The sequence below is a fragment of the Lycium ferocissimum genome, chromosome 12 (genome assembly GCF_029784015.1).
Source record: "Lycium ferocissimum isolate CSIRO_LF1 chromosome 12, AGI_CSIRO_Lferr_CH_V1, whole genome shotgun sequence".
Lineage (NCBI taxonomy): Eukaryota > Viridiplantae > Streptophyta > Magnoliopsida > Solanales > Solanaceae > Lycium > Lycium ferocissimum.
In genome coordinates, this window is record NC_081353.1 from 32,003,559 (window position 1) to 32,026,274 (window position 22,716).

General features: G+C 33.5%; 2 protein-coding genes across 3 annotated transcripts; both read left to right on the forward strand.

Moving 5' to 3' along the window:
- The first annotated feature begins 1,164 nt into the window (after nucleotides 1-1,164).
- On the forward strand, nucleotides 1,165-3,961 carry LOC132040564 (probably inactive leucine-rich repeat receptor-like protein kinase At5g48380). The gene is made up of 2 exons (XM_059431212.1): nucleotides 1,165-2,131; nucleotides 3,192-3,961. Exons 1-2 carry the CDS (start codon nucleotides 1,223-1,225, stop codon nucleotides 3,954-3,956), a joined length of 1,674 nt encoding a protein of 557 aa, XP_059287195.1. The 5' UTR covers nucleotides 1,165-1,222; the 3' UTR covers nucleotides 3,957-3,961.
- Nucleotides 3,962-14,446: 10,485 nt separating this feature from the next.
- Nucleotides 14,447-20,416, forward strand: LOC132040150 (uncharacterized). 2 transcript variants are annotated; one of them, XM_059430762.1, is made up of 6 exons: nucleotides 14,447-14,604; nucleotides 17,024-17,108; nucleotides 18,714-18,827; nucleotides 19,763-19,864; nucleotides 20,115-20,186; nucleotides 20,235-20,416. In XM_059430762.1, the coding sequence occupies exons 1-5, from the start codon at nucleotides 14,528-14,530 to the stop codon at nucleotides 20,157-20,159; spliced, it is 423 nt and encodes a 140-aa protein (XP_059286745.1). In that variant the 5' UTR covers nucleotides 14,447-14,527; the 3' UTR covers nucleotides 20,160-20,186; nucleotides 20,235-20,416. The 2 variants fall into 2 exon arrangements, with proteins under 2 accessions (XP_059286745.1, XP_059286744.1); XM_059430761.1 differs by having other exon boundaries at nucleotides 20,115-20,416.
- Nucleotides 20,417-22,716: the final 2,300 nt, after the last annotated feature.

Genomic DNA, 22,716 nt, shown 5'->3' on the forward strand with positions numbered 1-22,716 from the left:
AAAAGATTAATTTGAATTATTTTACGAAGTATGTGCCCTCCAAGAACATGGTTTCAGACACATATGTTTCAAAAATATACGTTGCATAAACAAGAGGCGGTAGTCTTTCCTAATGATTTTTTGATGTTAACAAAAAAATATGCATTTCATTTATATAATTTCCATCTTCTTATACACTAATGGTAATAAAATAAATATTTTGTTTGTGTTATTAGTGCTTTTTAACTGTAATTTATGTGAGGTTAATTCTAATTTTCTTTTTTTAGTAGTCCTTAAATCTTTCTTGATTACATAGAACTTAAATATTTTTTATGGGTAATGTATAATTAACTATGTATAGCATCTCATGGAAGTATTTGCTTGAAATAAACAAAATATATGAACTAACGTGTGAACTAATCCTAATGTATTTTGTTTAAAAATATTTTCTTAGTCACAGAGAAAGAGGAATTTCATTATGTGTGTATTCCACAAAGATTATACAAAAATCCAGTAGTTTTAAAAGACTAAAACTGTAAACTGATAAAACAAAGAAAGAGATACAACAAGACCTTGATAGTAAAATGGATAAAAAATCTGAGACTTGATTTTTGAATTTGACGGCTAAAGAGAAGTTTTAAAAATATTTTAATATTTTGATATTAGAAAAATATTATATTGATAACGTCTAATAACATATTTGCGCGGGCATATTAATTAGTTAGGACATAAATTTAATTCAATAGACGTGGCTGACTTGCTTCTTTGACTCTTTAATGGCCCAAAATTTGGTTTAGACGACCTTTCCTACTGTGACACAAAGTGTCAATTGGTTGATTCCATCGCTCGAACTCACTCTAATAGTAAAAGGAGATTTTTTTACGAACAATTTCGATGAAATCGGTCGAAAAACCGACAAGCCAAATTCCAACGAATTTTCGACAAGACGCCTGTCGGATTTTTTTTTTTTTTTAACTTGAACTTGCTCCAACACTCCCCTTCTAGCACTTACAGGCCAAATTTTCAGAAAAAAAATATTTTTCGCAAAGAATAAACTTGTGTCATAGCAGACATACCAAATAAATAATATTGCATAATAAGAAGTTAAAAGAAAAAGGAGAAAAAACAGTGGGCAGTGTGGAAATATTCTACCGTGCTTGACCCAAGTCAACTGCTGTCCATTTGCATAAGTCAATTTGTAAATGACACCACAATTGCCAAAGCAAATAACTCAATAAATATCATGGTCCTGCTGATGAAGGCAATGCATTCTAAAACAAAATATTTCACTCACAAAATGAGCAGCTGCATCATTCTTTACTTAGTACTACCATTTTTCATACTTTGCAGCTTTTCTCTAAGATGCAAAGCGCTACAGGGTGACATCGATTGCTTGAAATCGATTAAAGATTCATTGGAAGACCCTTTAGCTTACTTGAATTCTACCTGGAATTTCAACAATCGCACAGAAGGTTTCATATGCAAATTTGTAGGAGTAGATTGTTGGCATTCTGATGAGAACAGAGTTTTAGCCATTAGACTTCCAGACATGGGACTAAAGGGTGAGTTTCCACTAGGCATACAAAATTGCCAATCTTTAACTGCTCTAGATCTTTCAAACAACAGGCTACATGGATCCATCCCTTCGAATATATCAAAAATAATCGGTTTTACTGTAAATCTTGATCTCTCGAACAACCAATTATCAGGCGAGATCCCAGCCGACCTTGCAAATTGCTCTTATCTTAATAACCTCAAATTAGATAACAATAGACTAGAAGGTCCAATCCCACCTCAAGCTGGCTTGTTAGATCGACTTAAGACGTTTAATGTTGCCAACAACATGTTGAGAGGGCAAGTGCCAAATTTTATTAATGCCACTATTCCAGCTGAAAGTTATGCAAATAATCCAGGACTTTGTGGTAAACCTCTGCCACCATGTCGTGGCGCATCCGTAGAGAACCATCATACTATGTTTATTAGTGGTTTTGTGACTGGTTGGTCGCTTTTTACTTTACTTGGTATATATCTTTTTTCCTTCGGTTTACTTTGTGTAAAAAAGATGCTTCTATTGATCAAGAAGAGAACAAAGGTAATGGTAATTGATGGAAGTGAATGGCCTGGAGGAGAAGAAGTAAACAACAACCCGAAGGTAAACATTTTCCCAACTTTCAACCGTCTTTTTCCTTCTTTAACTACACCCCGAAAATAAAGTAGTCCGCATGATGTGACAGTATTTTCTTCTTATAATTTGTTTGCCAAACTTATTTTCTCCAAAAGTACTTATTTTTTTTAAAAAGTGCTTATTTTTAAAAAAGTGAGACGTTTGGCAAGGCTTTTGAAAGAAAATAAGTACTTTTAGAGAGTAGCAGAAACAGTTTTTCAAAAGCTAAAAAAAGTAGTTTTTCCCTAGAAGCACTTTTGAGAAAAATACACTTATAGCCTGTTTGGCCAAGCTTATTTTTCTCCAAAAGTACTTTTTTTCTTTTCAAAAAGTGCTTATTTAAAAAAAGTGAGGTGTTTGACAAGCTTTTGGGAGAAAATAAATACTTTTGGGGAGTAGCAGAAGCTTAAAAAAAAAAAAAAAAAAGAGTAGCTTTTCCCCGGAAGCACTTTTTCGAAAAGCACTTTTGAGAAAATTACACTAAAAAGTACTCTTTAAAAGCTTGGTCAAACGCTAATTGCTGCTTAAAAGTACTTTTTAAATTAATTGGCGAAACACAAATTACTTCTCACAAAAAGTACTTTTTTAAAAAGCACTTTTTAAAAAATATACTTTGCAAAATAAGCTGATTTTAGAAGCTTGGTCAAATGCTAATTGTTGCTCGAAAGTACTTTTTAAATTAATTGACCAAACACAAACTGCTTCTCACAAAAAGTATTTTTTTAAAAAGCATTTTTCAAAAAAAATATTTTTCAAAATAAGCTGATTTTATAAACTTGACCAAACAAGCTATTAGTTCATTCAAAAAAGAATGGCAGACGGTAGCTTTCTAAATTTTGAAATGATTTAACTTAAACTTCTCATTTATTATACTCTTACTGACAAGCTATTATAGCCACACAAGTGTTATGCCACGTTTAAGACCATAAGTTCTAAAAATCTTCTCAGACTATGTCACATAAATTGGGACAAAGGGGGTACTAAATCAAAACTGTGGTTGTAGAGGAGAAAAATAATGTGCTAATTGTAGATATGTTCTTTTCCTCAGATTTTAAAGCTGGAGAAGATTGTTACAAGAATGAGTTTTATGGAATTATCAAAAGCGACTTCGAATTTCAGCCAAGACAATGAAATCGGGAATGGAATGCTTGGGAAAGTGTACAGAGCACTGGTGCCAAATGGATGGACAGTTGCCATAAAGAGGCTCCAAAGTTCCGAGAATTTGGAGGAAGAGTTTGTTTCCGAGATTACAACTCTAGGTAGTCTGAGGCATCCGAATTTAGTCCCTCTAATCGGCTTTTGTTCTGAGAGGGACGAGCTACTTCTTGTTTACAAGTACATGCCTAATGGAAACTTACATGAGTGGTTGCACTCAACCGACGACAAGGCAAGACTCTTGAATTTTCCTCTAAGGGTTAAAATTATTTTTGGCGTCGCGAAAGCCTTGGCTTGGCTTCATGATGGTGGAAAATTCCATGTTGTACATGGTAGCATAAGCACACAATGCATCTTGCTCGATGAAAATTTCGATCCCAAGTTATCCAATTTTTGGGAGGCAACACTTGCAAAAACAAATGACATAGATTCGAACTTGAGTCTACTGCCAATAGTTGAGTCTTTAGACTTTACAACATACAAGAAAGATGTCTATCGATTGGGGGTTGTGCTTCTCGAGCTTTTAACAAGGAAAGAATCTTATGAATTGAGTTGTTCGACTCTTAATTTTTCCAGCAGCTCTTTTGCCAGTCCTCTAGATGTGGATAAACTCTTGTTAGGGCAAGGATATGATGCTATGGTAATGCGGTTTGCTTGAACTTGCAAGTAAGCGCATGAAATTCATTCCGATCAAAGGCCAACAATGCAACAAGTGTATCAGACTGTTGCTGCGATTGCTCGAGTGGATGACCAAATAGGGGACCCTGAAATACAGTTGCATGAGGACTAGAAGCGAGAACGAGCCACCGTCATTCAAGCCCTTGTATTTGTGTTAAAAATTATTTAATATGTATAAATAATCTATTCAGAACTGGCTAGGCGAAAAGGATTGTGGTCCAGACTTGTTAACTAAAAATCCTGGCTCCGCCGCTGGCTAGAAGCTACTACTTTAGAATCCTACTTTCTATGGTTTATTCTTCCTTTAGCAAGAGGTGTATGTATTCCTAAATTGATGTTTTCTATAATGCAATATTTGATAAACCTAGCTATAATGTTTAGCACAACACATGAATTAGAAAATAGCATCATAGCAAAGTGAAACTGAATAACAAGAAAAGATAAGGACACCTGTCATAGTCAACCAGCTTCACAACACTTATATAATTTGTTAAGAATAAAAAAGTAATGAATAAGATAATTGGAGATAGTGAAAAGGAGAAAAAAAAAGCATATAGCAATAGACAAAGGGTACATGTCAAATATCCTCTGAAGCAAATACAGAAGCTATAATTAGATTGCAGAGCAATAACAAATCTTTTATGGTTTCACATCCAGTGTCCGATATTCAAATTGGGGCTTCGATTAATCTAGATTCACGCTAGGAAGTTCCACATTTGGGGGTAAAGCACTCCCTAACAAATTCGGCTCTGAGATTTAGAGTAGAATGACATGATAAGCGCGAATGCAATTGCAAGCTTAAGTTGATTTAATATAAAATGTAGCCACTAGTATCATTGCTTCAAATTAGCAACCAAACAAATCAAAAGCTATAGCAAATGCTTCTTTGCTACTAGTAGTTGATTGATCTGAAATTTTTTCTCTCTAACTTCTCTCTATAGACAATGCTCTCATTAGATTTGTGCAGATACCACTAGAAGGACCTCGGGGGATCATTGTCGAAACTTGCAAAGCAGGACGACCCGCGAACTTGTTTAATCATTGGGGGAGTGACACATTTGGGCACTCCCCCCCCCCCCCCCCCCCCCCCCCCCCCAAACCACTGCATCTCGCTCGTATCCTCAGTCCCTTACCGCGATACTCCACCAGATCTCCAAACCACAATAGATATCTCAATTCTCAACTAAACCGCGAGCGCAAGGGCGAATGGTAACAATGTCCAATCCAACCAATTCCCAATTTCCCACATCCAAGGAAAACTCGACACCTCAACAAAACACACATTCTTTAAAAACAAAAATTGAGCGTATCTATACTGCTAAGATTTGCCCTGAATTTCTTACCTTATTTGGATTCTACCATAATTATTTTTTATTTCTAAAAGGTTTTCTTGGTGAAAAAAGATCTTTTTCATATTTGAATAATTCTTTCATAGAGTAAAAGTTTTGGACTTCTGTAAATTGAGGATTTGTCGTCTCTCTCACACAATAAACACAGTAGCATCTGTAGTACTCTCTATAGGAGTCTTGTTTAGGAAATGATTTTTCTCTCAATAATTTTTATGCTTTCTTTTTATTTTAGTTTTATTATGTAGGTCAATTAACCAAATAATATCAAAGTATTATGCGTCTTAGATTCAAGAATGGTAGATAAATAACTTGCTCTAGCTTGACATTGAGCAAGTTTATTTTCAAGCAACAAGTCGTAGTCCTTGAAGTTTGATTTTTCAAATACGTCGCGATGGTAAACAGTGAAAGTATAAGATGGCATCGGAGGATCCGGAAGCTTAGTTGGATCAAGTGACATAAATCATTTTCTAGCTTGCATAATATAAGTGGAGTTGAGGGGGGATAGAGATTTTGCATTGTCCAACACAGTAAGTAGAATTGAGAAAATAATTGACATCAAAAGGTGAAAATGGATGAAGTTTTCCATTGGTATAGCACTTTAGTATAAGAAGGTATTTTTCTAATTGCTTAAATTGGTTATGAATATGTAGTGATTTAAATTTCTTGTTACCTATTCAAATTTTATGGCAAAATAGGAAGAAACACAAAGTTAAATATGCAGATCTGATTCTCTTGATTTTTTTTGTCAAATGAATATGAAAGAAAGACATTCCTAAACAGAGAATTAATAAATCTCATGGAACCTATACTATTTAGGAACTTTATTTATGTAGGTTTGCTATTCACATTGTATTAATTAAGCTTCCTATTTTATTTATGTAGGTTTGCTATTCACATAGTATTTATTAAGCTTCCTATATTATTTATGTAGGTTTGCTATTCACATTGTATTAATTAAGCTTCCTATTTTATTTATGTAGGTTTGCTATTCACATAGTATTTATTAAGCTTCCTATTTCATTTATGTAGATTTTCTATTCACATCGTTATGTGGGAACTTATGAATAGCTGTTGGTGCATCTAGCACACACCCGATTTTAGTTATAAAAATGTGCCAAGTGACACTCCACGTGGTCAATTCTGTCCATCTAATCTAATTAGGACGTTTATTAGTAATTTTTATGTCACGGCCCAATTTCATATCGAGCCGTGATTGGCACTCGGTGCCTTAACTTGACCAAGCGACCATCTTGGTTTTTCTTCCCTTCTTAAATATAGAACATTATGTACTCCAATGCAATTCTAAAAGGTAACTTAGAAAATCGTATATTAAAAGCATTCAATAATTCTAAATCCATTCTTTCTTTCTTTCCTGAAATTCACATACTTTATGCCAACATAAATCTTGTTATATGAAAAACTTAATGCAAAGATGAAAATCATAATCGAACTGACACTGTTTATGAAACCTCTAAAAAAAAAGCGACAGATTATACAGGACAAAGACTATAAGTTCCTACATAGATACAATATGAACAGCAAACCAACATTAATAAAATAGGAAGCTTAATAAATACAATGTGAATGGTAAACCTACATAAATAAAATAGGAAGCTTAATTAGTACAATGTGAATAGCAAAGCTACATAAATAAAGTTCCTAAATAGCATAGATTCCACGAGACATTTATTAATGCTCTGTTTAGGAACGTCTTTCTTTCAAAATTTTGTATTTTCTTTCATTGAAGAAAAAAAAAATCAAGAGAATCTGACCTCCATATTTAACTCAGTGTTTCTTCCTATTTTGGCATAAAATTTGAATAGGTTAAATAAATCTGAGAGTGGACGTATATGCATAACCAATTGAAGCAATTAGCAAATACCTTCTTGTTCTAAAGTGCTATGCCAATGGAAAATCTCTTCCATTTTCACCTTTTTGTCAATTATTTTCTCAATTCTACTTATTGTGTTGGGCAATACAAAATCTCTATCCCCTACCAACTCCACTTATATTATGCAAGCTAAAATATTTATGTCTCTTGATCCAACTAAGCATCCAGATACACCGATGTCATGCTATACTTTTACTATTTACCATCGCGATGTATTTGAAAAGTCAAACTTCAAGGACTACGACTCGTCGCTTGAAACTAGACTTCCTGCATGTCATGCTAGAGCGATTTATTTAGATTCGGTTCTTGAATTCCAAAATGGTGCAGAAGGAGGTGAGATGCGTGAACTCATCCCAAAATCAACAGATAGACACTTCATAAATGGTGAGTATGTTGCATCTTTTTTGATAGGCACTCCAATGTTAAAAAAAATTACTTGATAATAGACACCGGAAGCGATTTACTTTGGTGGCCATTAAGTGCTATAATCAAGATCAACTTCTATATAATTCTACTACATCCAAAACATTTCAAAAAGTTGTAAACTCGAGTTATATAGAGGTTGATCTTAATTGTAGCACTTATTAGCCTCACATGGTCCACATTGCCACCAAAATAAATCACTTCCAGTGTCTATTAGCAAGTACCTTTTAATCATTTGGGTGCCTAACAAAAAAGATACAACATACTCACCGTTTACTAAGTGTGTATCTGTTGATTTTGGGACCAGTGCGCGCATCTCACCTCCTTGTGCATTTTGGGATTCAAAAACAAAAGCTAAATAATATGCTCTAGCATGACATCGAGCGAATCTACATTCAAGAAACAAGTCGTAGTCCTTGAAGTTTGACTTTTCAAATACATCGCGATGGTAAATAGTAAAAGTATAGGATGGCATCGCAGGATCGGGAATCTTAGTTGGATCTAGAGACATAAATCTTTTTCGAGCTTGTATAATGTAAGTTGAGTTAAAGGGGTGATGAAGAATTTGGACTGCCCAACAGAATAAGTAAAATTGTGAAAATAATTGAGGTCAAAAGGTGAAAATGGAGGAAGTTTTTCATTGGTATAGCACTTTAGTACATGAGAATTGGTTATGAATATGTTGTGACTTAAATTTCTTGTTACCTATTCAAATTTTATGGCAAAATAGGAAGAAACACAAAGTTAAATATAGAGATCTGATTGTCTTGATTTTTTTGTCAAATGAAAATTTTATTTTGCAAGAAAGACATTCCTAAACAGAGTATTAATAAATCTCATGTAATGTTTGCAATTTAGGAAATTTATTTATGTAGCTTTGTTATTCACAATTTATTAATTAAGAATCCAATGACTAGGAAACACTTGCTTATCAATACTGGGTTCAAATTATTAAATTTACATCTCATGAACTATAGCTTTTCTAAAAGACTGTAGGGGAAAAGCTTCTAAAAAGGACAAATGTCATTATATTTTTCATATCCCGAGTAAAAAAATCTACGGGATTGTTAGCCCACATAGGGTACGAGGACTATCGACTTCACTTTCAACTTATAATAGAATGGTCTCCTCTTCCTTCATTTCGTAAGCTTGCTAGCTTACCAGCTGAACCATCATCATCTGCTTGCTTGGTCACTTTCTTGATAAGGCGCTTAAAAGGATTCTGGATTATATATATTTTGGTAACTAAAAGAGTGACACACCTTACGTCGATCTAGATGATAACAAGGCCTTTCTTCCTCATGAAGGAGTAGAGAACTAGCTTTCATTTGTCTATTAAAATGTAATGCAATACCTTTTGTCCTTGAGCATCGGCTGCGTATAGCAGGAAAGAGTTTGACTATCTAGTTACATATTACATAAGATAGGTACTCCCGATATTGTCTTGTGAACTATCAGTAATTGTTTGATTGGTGAAAAAGTTCTACGGGGATTTGTGATACTAGGATTAAATAATGACGAGATAATTTAGTGATACACATTTGGGCGTTTGGTTGGTGAGCGAGCTAGACTAATATTATAATGTCGAGAATAAACTACATGGCCTAAACGAAAAGTGATTGCTCAAATCAATGACCAAACAAGGGACCCTGAAATACAGTTGTATGTGGACTAGCAAGGGTGGAGCCACGGTTATAAGTACGAGTATGGCAGAACCAGTATATGTTTGCGCAAACCCTGTATATGTGCTAAAACATCATTTCATATGTATAAATAATCTAGTCAGAACCCAATAAGTAAAAAGGATTGTGCTCCAAAATCCATAAACTAAAAATCCTGGCCTATGTAGAAGCAACAACTTTCAATCCTGCTTTTCTATGGTTTCGGACCTTTAGCAAGAAGTTTATGTCTTCCTACTAAAATGTGGTTGGCTTTATGGATCCTCATTATAACAAAAGGCTCCGTTTTGGTTTTGTAATATTTCAATACTCCGAGTTTTGATAATTAATATTCAATTATCTTAAAGAAGCAGGAAAAAGTATATTAACTCCTGATTTCCATGTATTAAGAGGCCATTAATTAAAGAAGAAACATAATATTCAGATTGTAGGACACATAATCAATCACATTCGTCTAAGTCAAAGGACAAAGTATTTGCTGAAGTATCAAAAGTTAATCCTACACCTTGGAGTTGATGTACGCCTAATATTGAGAAGTCCTGTCTCCATCCAATAAAAGCCAAACAGTAGAGATCCTGAATTTTCACGACGACTCGTTCTTGTGCTAGAGCCAACTTGTTCCTTATGTTTACACTACCAAAATACAACTTCACAACCGGAAAAAAAAAAAAAAAGCATACGATCATTAGGATTCGCGTAGCAAGTGTCAAAAGGAAAGACTGGATTTTCAACCAGAGGAACATTTCGTACTTCACCTCTAAATGTGTCGCGAAATATGATGTAAAAATCATGAGTAAAATAGGTAAGAGTTGTTCCTGTATCCACCATGATTCCACCACTCATATCTGGCTTAAAATTCCACCACTAAGGGCTCACCGAAACTTCCTTATTATGAATAAAAACTTTATAAAGATTGACAAAATAAACCGATGGGTGCACGTAATTTGGTAATAATTTTGCTGAGTGTGCTCTTCTTGGCCACTTGCTTGTATGGAAACTCAACACAGATCTCTCTCCTGAATCAAAACTCGGTAGACACACGTTCGCCCCAAATTGCGATGGTAAAGAGTATCCACCTAATACATCACGTCCAAGGCCAACTTTCCCGGAATAGTCATGCATGAGAAAACCGACTTGATCTTTTCTACATCCAAACGTGTCGCTAACTAGTTGTTGGTCTAAAACAAAAGTAATCACTTCATCTGCTATAAACCTCTTGTTGCTGATCCATCCCTGTATGCCATATAATATCTACACTCAGAACTTTGTAGATTACAATTATAGGTTGGGTCCCCAGTCTTGCATCTTGAAACATCTTGATTGCAATCAACTTTTCCAAATGATTCGGATGTAGTAGAATCATATAGAGGTTGAACATCTGAAATCATTAGCATGAATGTATGAATCTAGTATAAAGGTGATATTTTAGCTATACGAATCTATTTGGGATGAACCTGATAAACATGAAGTCAAACCAAAAAGTGAAGTTCATTGCCACCAAACTAAATCACTTCCTGTGTTTTTGATTCTTTCTTGAAAGTTATAGCCTTTTGATCTTTCCATTATGGGTGACATCTATCAAAAGTTAAGATGCATACACCGTAGTACGTCTTCATGAAACCTCATCTATTATACGGACCGTAAATATGTCCGTATCTGTATAAATTCAAGCCTTCGATTCTTTTATTTCATTATTCACAATTCCAAGCCCTAGCAACAATCCAAAACATCAAGGTAAGTCTCACCTTCCTTGTAACATATACTCTAAGTGAGATCCAAGAACCAATCTCGATAAATTTTGGAATCTTAACTTCGAAGTTAAAATCTTTAATTCAAGTTTTACATCAAGTAGAGTTACTATTGTGGGAACATCATTGTTCTTCAACGAGTCGTAGTCCTTAAATTATGATTCTTTCAAAACTACGGTTTCTACGCGATAGGTCCGTATCCGTGAATAGATTACGTAAATAGAAAAAGTATATTATGACAATCGAGGAATCCGTAAAACCCATATCTTGTATTTCATGTTGGATCAAGAGACATAAATCTCTTTCTAGCTTCCATAATATAATTACTTTCATGCCAGTTGAGGGGCTATAGAGAATTGTCTGCATTGCCAAACAAAACAAGTAGAATTGAGAAAATAATTGACATCAAAAGGTGGAAATGGAGGAAATTGTCCATTGGTATAGCACTTTAGTATATGAAGGTATTTTGCTAATTGCTTCAATTGGCTATGAATATATAGTGATTTAAATTTATTGTAACTTAATTAAATTCTAAGTCAAAATGGGAGGAAACACAAAGTTAAATATGGAGATCTGATTCTCTTGATCTTTTTTTGTCAAATGAAAGAAAATAATTTAATAATAATAATAATAATAATAATAATAATAATAATAATAGAATATTAATAATAATAAATCTCATGTAATCTATGCTATTTAGGAACTTCATTTATGTAGCTTTGCTGTTCACATTGTATTAATTAAGCATCCTTATCAATAATGTGTTCAAATTACTAAATTTACATCTCATGAACTGTATTTTTTTAATGACTTTAGGGGAAGAGCTGCGGAAAAGGACGAATGTGTCATTATATGTTTTTATATCTTAGAGAGAAAAATCACGCGATTCTATTATCCCGAGTCGTAGTCCTTGAATGATTTTTCAAATACGAGGGAAAAAGTTTGATTCGGTGGAAAAGTTGGATCAAGAGATAGTTCCATAATATAAGTTGGAATTATAATATAGAATTAAATAATGACTTTTTAAAGGAACCATCAATTGTATAGCACTTTAGGAGAGGAATTGCTTCAGCTGAATATATAGTGAGAAGGCCATGTTTGTCATTTTGGTGAAAGAAAATATTTAATTTTTGCGGAGATTAGAAATCTCATGATCTGTTGTCTTCATTTATGAGTGTGACATGACAATAATATCCTTATCAATAATGTGTTCAAATATAAATAATTTTGAGATTTTTAATGACTTTAGGGAAGACCATTATAAAAGAGAAAAATCAAATCCCAAGAGGGATCGTTTGATTGGGAAAAGTAATTTATAGAATTAAATAATGACTTTTTAAAGAACTTTGATTTTATCATTTGTTGTCTCTTGATATGACAATAATACTACTGCTATGATGTAAATAATTTCGAGATTTCTAATTCCATGTAAATCACTTAATCAATGGCCATATCGCTATCGTTATAGAGAGTAAATATTCCAAAAAAAAAGGTCCTCATTAGGGCACACGATGCAATAGATTCGGTTATTAGAGCAAAGCCCAAAATGGTGAGCTTGTCTGCTTTCACTTTGTCGTACTCGGGGGAGCGATAACCCGAGAGTACTTGCCAGATGAAGCGATGGCTCCATGCGGGGATTATGGGGGAGACTTTCACAATCTCTTTCGCTCTTGGATATAATTCTTTACTTAGTGACTCCGACTCTCTTTCTTTTGAAGCGCATGCACTATCAATGGCCTCAGATTGGAGTTAAAGCTTAACTAAACTCCATAAACCGCTAGGCCCTTCAATTCAATTATGATTCAATCAAATGAAATAATCTCATATTTTATCCAAAAATTAATATTCCTTACCTTTTGAACCACTGTATATAATTTCCTGCTACATTTAGAAGGCAAAGGAGCCTATATGTAATAACTGGGATCTTTTGGGGGGCTCGTGTGAAATTATCCTGTTATTTACAGAAGATGATGTCGTTCAAATGCTGGCCAAATACTATAAAAAATAAATAAAAAAAAATAAAAAGGACCATAAAAAACTCGCCACATTGAATTTTTCTCCTACTATTAACACTTAACACAAAAAACAGGGATAGAGAAAATAAGTCGTTTATATGGTTGGTGAAAAAAAGTACTGATAAACTATTTGTTTTGCAAAAATGATTCAAATATCTTTAAAAAATTTAAGTTAAAAAATACATATAAGCTCGCTTGACCAGCTTATAAGCTTAGTCAAACACATTGTAATCTCCTGCTAAGGTAAAGGAGCCAATATGCAATAATTAGTATCTTTGGGGACTCAAATGAATAAGTAGAAGATGATACTGCTCAAATGTTGACCAAATGTACCAGAAAGAAATTTTTTTTAAAAAAAAACATAGTGCTAAAGAACTCGCAACATAGAACTTTTCTCCCACCAGGTTATTTGTTTTGCTAAAATAATTAAAATATCTTCAAAAAAATTATAAAATTACAAATTTAAAAATATTCCTTTGAAAAGAAATAGGATGAACATATATAGAGTGAAGAAAAGGTTAGATTTTTTTTTCTGGAAAGGTATTTTGAGAATTAAAATAAAATATTAAGGATAAAATGATTTTAAAAAAACAACTAAAAGTGTTTATAAACTTAAAAAACATAAGTTAAGAATGCCCAACTTACGATTTTTAACTCATTTTAGCTTATAAGCACATTGGTATTTACTAAACGGTAGATAAACTAAAAAATACTTACAAGCTAATTTCACCAGCTTATAAACTTAAGAAAAGGGTCAAAAATGCCTCTCTACTTTGGGAAAAGGGCTAAAAATATATTCCATTATAAATTTGGGTAAAAGATACCCCTCTCGAAGTTTTCAAATATACCCCTATCTTAATGGAAATATCCAACATAACCCGATTTCATTTTTAAACCCGCTCCAACTAAATTAAAAAACGCATATGGATCACCTACTCCTATGCCTACTGGCTACAGATTTAGGACTCGGAAATAAGTTGGTCGCATATGGATTTTTTTATGTAATTGGGTCGGATTTAAATGAAGCGAGTTTAAAAATAAAATTGAGTTTTGAGAAATTGGGAATTTCCATTAAGATGGGGATATATTTAAAAACTTTAATAACGGAAGGAGTATTTTTTACTCAAATTTATAACAAAGGTTATTTTAAACCCTTTTCCCAGAATAGAAAGGCATTTTTGACCCTTTTTCCTGTAAACTTTAGTAGAAGGTAAAGGAGCCTATATGTAATATTAGAATCTTTTGGGGACTCAAGTGAAATTATTAGAATCTTTTGGGGACTCAAGTGAAATTATCCTGTTCATTTGCTGTACAAATGCTGACCAAATATCCCAAAATGAAATTAAAAAAAACATAGTGATAAAGAAGTGTCCACATACAACTTTCCACATATATTAATAACAAAAACTAACACAAAGCCACATATAGAGAAAGAGAATTAATAATATGGTGCTTAATGCTACAATACCAATCATTAATGGAGGCATAAAGTTCTCAGAATTTCATTATTCAGCTGTTAGAAAGTAAGTTTTATTAAGCTATTATTTAAAAAAAAAAAAAATCTTGTTTTTGATGTATTAGAAGTAGTTTCATTGGTCTGAATTTTTGTGGGTAGTTTGTGTATTTGCTTATTATTTGTTTAATGATATGTTTTCAGTCTTTAAATTGGTCAGAGAAAATTGTTGGGAGGTTGGAAAAAAAAAAAAAAAAAAAATTGGGGTAAAAAAAATTCAGTTTTTTCTAGAAGTTTCATTTTGACAAATTGTTTTGGTGTTTAAAATTATGAAAAGATTGAGTCTTGGTTGGTTATTCCACAAAAAAAAAAAAAAAAAAAAAAAAAAAAAAAACTTGTTTTTGATGTAGTAGATGTTTTATTGGTCTGTATTTTTGTGGGTGTTTTGTGTTTTTGCTTATTATATGTTTAATCATAGGTTTTCAGTGTTGTATTTTTGTCTGTTAGAGCAATTTTCAGTCTTTAAATTGTTCAAGAAAAGCTTTTGGAGGTTGGAGAAGAGATAAAAAAATCTTGTTTTTGATGTATTAGAAGTTTTATTTGCCTGAACTTTTGTGGTTGTTTTATGTTTTTGCTTACTATGACAGCATTTCAGCCTATAGATTTTTCAAGAAAATTGTTTGGTGGATGGAAAAGAGAGATATAAGAATTGGGGTTGCAAGAATTCAAAATTTTCCTAAAGATTTTATTTTTAGAAATTGTCTTGGTGTGTAAAGTTGTAAAAAGATTTTTAAGTCTTGGTTGGAAATTGTTGGTGGTTTGTGTTTTTTGTGTGTTTTTACTGTTATATTTTTGTCTATTAGAGCTATTTTCAGTCTTTAAATTGTTGAAAAAAAGTGTTTGGAGGTTGGAAAAGAGAGATATAAGAATGGGGTTGCAAGAATTCAAAATTTTCCTAAAGATTTTATTTTTAGAAATTGTCTTGGTGTGTAAAGTTCTAAAAAGACTTTTAAGTCTTGGTTAGAAATTTGTGGGTGGTTTGTGTTTTTGATATGTTTTTAGTGTTATCTTTTTGTCTATTAGAGCTATTTTCAGTCTTTAAATTGTTCAATAAGAGTGTTTGCAGTAGGAAAAGAGATAAATAGAAACCGGGACCGAACCAGATTCAAAAAAGATTTTTGGGTTTTAGAAATTCGTCTTCACTTTTCAAAAAATTCTAAAAAGATTCGGTGTTCGGGGTTTAGTATTCGAGTTTGGTTTTCGGTTTAAACCCGAAATATTGGTGGTCTTGTGTTTTTTATTAATAGTGTTTGCCCTACTTTAATTTAAGTCCAAACAGAAACTATTCATTCTTTTCATCTTTTGTATCAAACGTTAACCCAAAAGTGAAAACTGCTGCTGGTTGGAAAAAATGCTGAGACCTTATCTAAATTAGTTATGATTCTTATTGCAAGAACCCACATCCACCACATTTCCTTCTTAAAAAGATTTTAATTAATATACTAGAAATTGTCATTAGAAAACAAGTGCTGCTGAACTGCTGAACTGCTGCCGCTGTTGAAACTGAGCAACTACTGCTGCTGCTGCTCAACAGGAACTGTGCTGCTGCCGCTGAAAACACCGAATTGAAAAAACCGAAACCGAACCGAACCAAACTTCAAAAAACCGAAACCGAAAGAACCGAACCGAATTAGTTTGGTTCGGTGTTTGGTGTCCACTTTCAAAACACCGAACCCGAAATTAAATATGAGAAACCGAACCGAAAAAGAGTGTTTGCAGGTTGGAAAAGAGAGATACGAATTGGGGTAGGAAGAATTCAAAATATTTTTAAAGATTTTACTTTTACAAATTGTCTCGGTGTGTAAAATTCTTAAAAGATTTAGTCTTGATTGGTTATTCAAAATCAATCTTGTTTTTGATGTATGAGAAGTAGTATTTGTCTGAATTTTTGTGGGTGGTTTGCATTTTTGCTTATTATTTCTTTAACGACGAGTTTTCACTGCTCAAAACCTAATACCAACTAGTAAATATCACCTATATGAATCTTTTTCTTCGATTGGCCCTATCTTTAACCAAATCTGCATATTTCTTCCATAGTAACTTTCCCAAAAAATGAAAGCTCTTTGTATACGTTGATATGCAATAAATAACTTTTGTGTTTCTTTGAGTTCTTTTCTGGCAGGCAGTGGTAGTATTTTGTTAAGAAAAAATCGTAGAACTCTTTCTAGGGTAGTATTTCCTTTATATTATTCAGCATTCCATTCAAAATCTATGTTGCTCGGACTCTTCAAAAAAGCCGTCAGTTGCGTGTTGGAACTTGGATCCTCCAAAACAAAGTGCATTTTTGGAGGATCTGACACGGGTGAGGCAACATTTTTGGAGAATCCGAGCAACATAGCTCAAAAATGTTCCGATAGAATGGTGAATATAAAAATCACATGACTATTCCGTTTTTCTCCTTTTAAAAAAGAATTGTTTTTCTCTGTCAGGTTTGAATATGAGGGTATGCAGAACACTGGCTTGGCTTCACGGAGAACCAGGAGTCAAGCAATTCGCGTCCTGGCAAATCCCAATGTATGCATTATGAAGGCTTCCATGTATGTAATAGTAATACTAGTAAAATCGGTTTGATTATATGGTCAAAAATAAGGCATAGAAACACACCTAAACTATCGCGAAATTACCAACTACACATCTAAAGTATGCGGGGGTCCTACTACCCCTCTAAACTTATTTTTTTTCTTATTTACCCCTTTACTAATGACTTGGTAAAAAAAAAAAAGGTTAAAGTGCAGCATGTGTGAACACGCGCTTATTCATTCTTGCATCTCAGACTAAAATACACTTTGCACCATGACTATTTGGGATAGTAGATCAGATCTTCAACTATTTTTTCCCCTCCAAGTAGCTTCAATGTTGCTATATTTGCCTTCAACTCTGCCTCAAATGTACTTCTTGCACATTTCCAAAACAAATTCCTTCTTTGAAGATTCTTTCTTTTTAGTATTGAATAAGCGTGTGTTTGCACATTCTGTGTTTTTAACTTATTTTTCTACCAGGTAATTAGTGAAGGGGGTAAATAATATGATAAAAATAAGTTCAGGGGGGATCATAGGACAATTTCGCCATAGTGTAGGTGTGTTTTTAGGCCTTATCCCTTTTAATTATGTGCCGGGTGGTAAAATTATGTGCACAGTGATTTACTAAAACTTGTTTCTACTTTCTTGTTTACAAGGCTATTATATTTTCATCTTCAACTGATGATATTTCTAGTTGTGTTGCACTTCCATCAATAAAATTTATGTTGTTAACAAACCAGTAGTTTGAGCTATGCTTGTGTATAGCTATGGGATTCCAGCCGGGGATTGTTTAAGGAAATATCAGGTTCAAGTAGTAGCATGTTAACATTTGTCCAAAACACTAGGTGATTTCTTCCTATTTTTCCGAGCCTGAGTGAACAGAGTTGCTCGGTACTTGTACTGGTGGAAGGTAGTAGGCACCCATGTAATTAGTCGAGGCGCTCACAAGCTCGCCCGGGTACCACGGTTATTGAAAAAAGGAACATTTCAAGTGTATCATGATAGAGCATGTCTAAGCCAAGTTTTTAACTTCTATAAAAAAAGGTTTCTTTTGTGTGTTACTGAGCTTCTGCATTTATCAAGTGAACCAAACCAAATCTCAGAGGTCACTCTTTTTAGTTATTTTACTCTTTAAACACTAAGAACATGTCAAATGAAGCATCTGTTACTTGTTAAGGTGCACCTTTTCAGGAAATGTTAAGCATATTTCATTAACTCCTTCATTCGAGTGACTTCTCCCCTTGAGTTATCTTCAAAGTTTTGACTTCTGTGTAATCTGGTAATTTTACCCTATGTTGCTCGGAATCTCCCAAAATGTTGCTGCACTCGTGTTGTATCCTTGAAAAATGCACTACTTTTGGAGGATCTGACACGCCCGGCGACATTTTTGAAGAGTCCGAGCAACATAGATTTTACCAAGATGTTAATGCTCTATGTTGTTTACTTACTCGAGGGGAAAATTGTTACCAATATGTTGACAAGACTGTTTCTCCAAACTCCAATTCCCTCTCTCCCCTCCCCCCCCCCCCCCCCCCGCGCCCCCCCGCACTCTCTCTTTCCCCCCAAACCCAAATCTAAATGAGAACTTCTTTGTCTTCAGGCATCTCCAAGGAAAGAGAAATTAAAGAAGGAAGTGATAATGGTGGATCCTGTAGAAGCCAAGAGATTAGCTGCAAAGCAAATGGAAGAAATTAAAGCTAAAGAGAGGTTTGAAGTGAGTGAACCTCCATTTTATTGCCATATGTGCCTTCTATTTTATTCGCAAACTTTTCACTTATTAGATTAGCAAAGATCAGAAATGTACAGAATCTCGGTAATTGCACTCATCGCCTCAGCTTCCTAAAGCAGATTGAGTATAGGCTGTTGAATTTATATTATTAGGTCAAGGTAATTGGTGATGTTATTAGTCTAATTTCACTTCCATTTAGATAAATCCTTCAATGACATCTAACACTTAAGTCGGTCACCTAATTTAATCCCCCACTTGATCTTCCAATGGCAAGGTTCTAAGGTGTGAGCCTCATTGCCGATAAGTTCTATTTTGAGTAAAGCAGTACAAAACAACAAATATGATTGGCAAAAGATGTAGCTATTGTTCAGGAAATCATAGTGAATGAAGTTGTTAGTTTTTACTTGCATTACATATATATTTTTATTTTTTGCTTCATTGCACCTTTTTTAGCGCTTTGCATTTAAAGCCCCTATAGACCTGGAGCGCTCTTTAACGCTTTTCGCCTTTGACAGCACTGGATCCTACCTTGCATGATTGTTCGGGATCTTCATTCCTCAGACAAAGAAATAGTTCAGTTGTCTTGCAATTGCATAGTAAAATGTCTCTTAAACATTTCCTTTATGTAAATTTTGCTTCCTTAGAATGATGTGACCTGGATGAAATTTTAGAGGAAACGAGATCACTTGCCCTCTTACAATTTGAATAGAAGAAAATGGCTTTTGCAAACCTCGTATGTGTAAAAAATGAAGATCTCTTCTAAAAGATTTATAAAACTAAAAAAAGTTTATAAAGGGCTAAAAAACCATTTCTCCCTGAAATTTTATGTCCTTTCCACCTTTGATGATCCTTGTACAAATGCTTTTGAAACTTGTTACTGTTACATAAATTTTACATTCTGTGCTCTGAATATTTTACAGAGACGGAAACAAATAGAAGCAATTAACGGCGCGTGGGCTATGATCGGTCTTACGGTCGGATTAGTCATTGAAGGACACACTGGACTCAGCATTCCATCTCAGGTAATAATACTAAAAAGGTGCATTATTGCTCATCAATAGTTACCTATGTTGCTTGGTCTCTTAAAAAATGTCAACGGGTCCGTATCAGATTCTCCAAAAATAGTGCATTTACTTTTGGATGATCCGTCACCAGTGTGGACCGTGCGATTACATTTTTAAAGAGTCTGAGCAACATATACAGCGTCACATAAATGAAGTTTTAACTTAACACCCCACCCCCCTTATTGAAAAAAAAAAAAACATTTTTCAGTTGGCAAGCTACATATCTGCAATCGTCAGGATTTTTACGAGATAGACACAGGCCAAGATGAGGAAGCAAAGAAACTATGATTGAAGCATTCTTTTAACTCGAAAAATGTGAGATCGTGTGAACTGTTAATTCTTGTGCAGCATATTGGTTTTGTTTCTGCATTCTTGATTTGTTATGACTACAATTTTGTATATCTTTCATTTCAGGCGAAATGTCAACTAAATGTATAATCATACAGTTGTCTATTATTTTTGGACTTCAGTTCAGCATTTATTTACATATATTTAATTTATTTTCACTTAGTTTTTTATTTGATGTGATGATGACATGAGTTAAGCTTAGACGGAATAGTGAGGATTTATGTAGTTGATTTCAACTTGTTTGAGATTGAGGTATAGTTGTTGTCAGTTCATTTAGCAAAGACCATTCTTGTCATTCTCACCATTAGTAGAAGTTAGTTTGTAAACGGTCTTGTAAGTTTTATTATTAAGAGTTGGGGAAAAGTCCAAATATATTTTTTACTATGCAATTTAGTTCTAATATATCTTTCGTTAAAATTGGCATACTTGTAGTAGTTATGGAATAACTGGTTATGCCAAAAGATGCCATTAATACAGCTACCACACCTGTAACCCAAATCAATTTGCATGGTGAGATACATGCGAAAAGCATGATCGCATTGATGAATGATAATTAACCAACTAGCTTTGCATCTAGATTATCTTTATGATATTTAGATGTTTGATTATAATTGAGACATCCTACTACCTCCATCTCATTTTTTGCTGATGTCAAGATTCAATAAAATGTTTCACTTTGAGTTCCTTCATGGAAATTAGGTGACAAATTCCTTTTTTCAGAATAAAAAGTACTGATAGATATGGCCGAAGTGTGCATATATCTGATGTTGAGATGACCATTTAAGTCATACTTGTAGTGAGTAAAAGTTTATAAGTCTATCCACTTCGAAATAACTTTAGACATGCGGTGTCTGAAGTTAAGTTTGACAAAGCCAAACTTCAAAATTTGGAGCACAAATGTGGTTGAATTGAGTCATTTTTGCCTGAAATTCATGCACGTATGGTTGAAGGCAAAAATGGATGAACTTCAATCAGATGTAACTTCAAACATCGCATGTCTGAAACTATTTCGAAGTGGGTAGATGTGCAAAAGTTTTAAGTGAATACACGTTAAATAGTGGTGTCCAAATAGGATACTCGGTGAAATTTCTACAAACTGAATATAGGTTAGGTCTTTGAGTATGGGTTTTTGCATCAACCTTCACATGAGACCATCATTTTTGGGTATACATGTTGTACCCGGCCATTTCTTTCATTATGGGCTTACAATAAGCCTGTAAGGCCCAAAACGTTTTTACTAATGTACTCTCTTCTGTAAATTTTTTTGGACAGGAAAAAAACTGAGTATATAATAGAGTTTAATCTTAGTTATTGTCGAGGGGCGTGGTTGGACGAATGAGATTCTTCTAATCGGGAACAAAGAAACCCCTGATTGAGAGTGCTTCCCCTTTCAATGGACACCTATACAAGGTGAATCTAAATTAATCGGGTGGCGAATGTCGGATACCAGATAGTTAAACCACTTTATTTATATTTTGTCCTGGATTATTTTTTGTTTTATTCACTCCAAAAGATAAAGCAGAAGCCAAAAATGAAGTCAAGAGAGAGGAGGCGTTAGGTCTAAATATATAGGAGATGCCCCAACATTTGAATGACTCACACCATCTTAAGTGATTGATATAATAAAAATAATAAATGTTTGTGGATAAGGTTATGGACCAACGTGGTTGAGATTGTTACATTCTTAGATAAACATGTTCCCCAAACTTTTACCAATTCAAAAAACAAAGTGGAAGTTAGAAGATTTGGAAAAGAATAAATGAATGTCCATGTACATCTAATTGGAATTTAGTAGTCCAAATTTGACAGACAAGACACAACATTCAAAAATAAATATTTTTCCTAAGACCTTAAAGTCAACGCACGTTATGTCTCAATGAAAAATATTACTATAGATTATTTAAGCATAAAGTTTAACATAAAGTAACAAATAACACGTCTTTTTTTCTATATTATTATTTCATTTTTTGTGGATAGTTGTCTACATTTATCTTTTGAATAATCTAATAATATAAATAAATAAAAAATTCACTATCGCTGTATATAAATTGGACTCATTGTGGATAAAGAACCATTGAATGATTAAACTTTTCACTACAAAAAGATTTTTAAAAAAAATTACAAAATTCGTCTTTAATTTGTTGCTAAATAGCAAGTAGCTAACATGATTTTTTGATGTCATTAAATAGGATTAGTGAAAGATTTTTTATTTAACCATAGCAACGTGATTTTTTTATTTAGCGACATAAATTGTTAGTCACTAATTCCTACAAATTTTTTTTAGCGTTTGTGTTCATCTCCCTAGCTAAGCGATGAATGATTCTATTCAACCAGTGTAATATAGAAACTATTTTCATAATAACAGTTTCAGAATTATTGTATTTATCTTTTCCTCATTGTTGATAAACCTTATCGCCAAAATCTTCCATCTTCAACATAATAGGCTTTTACTTGTCAACTCA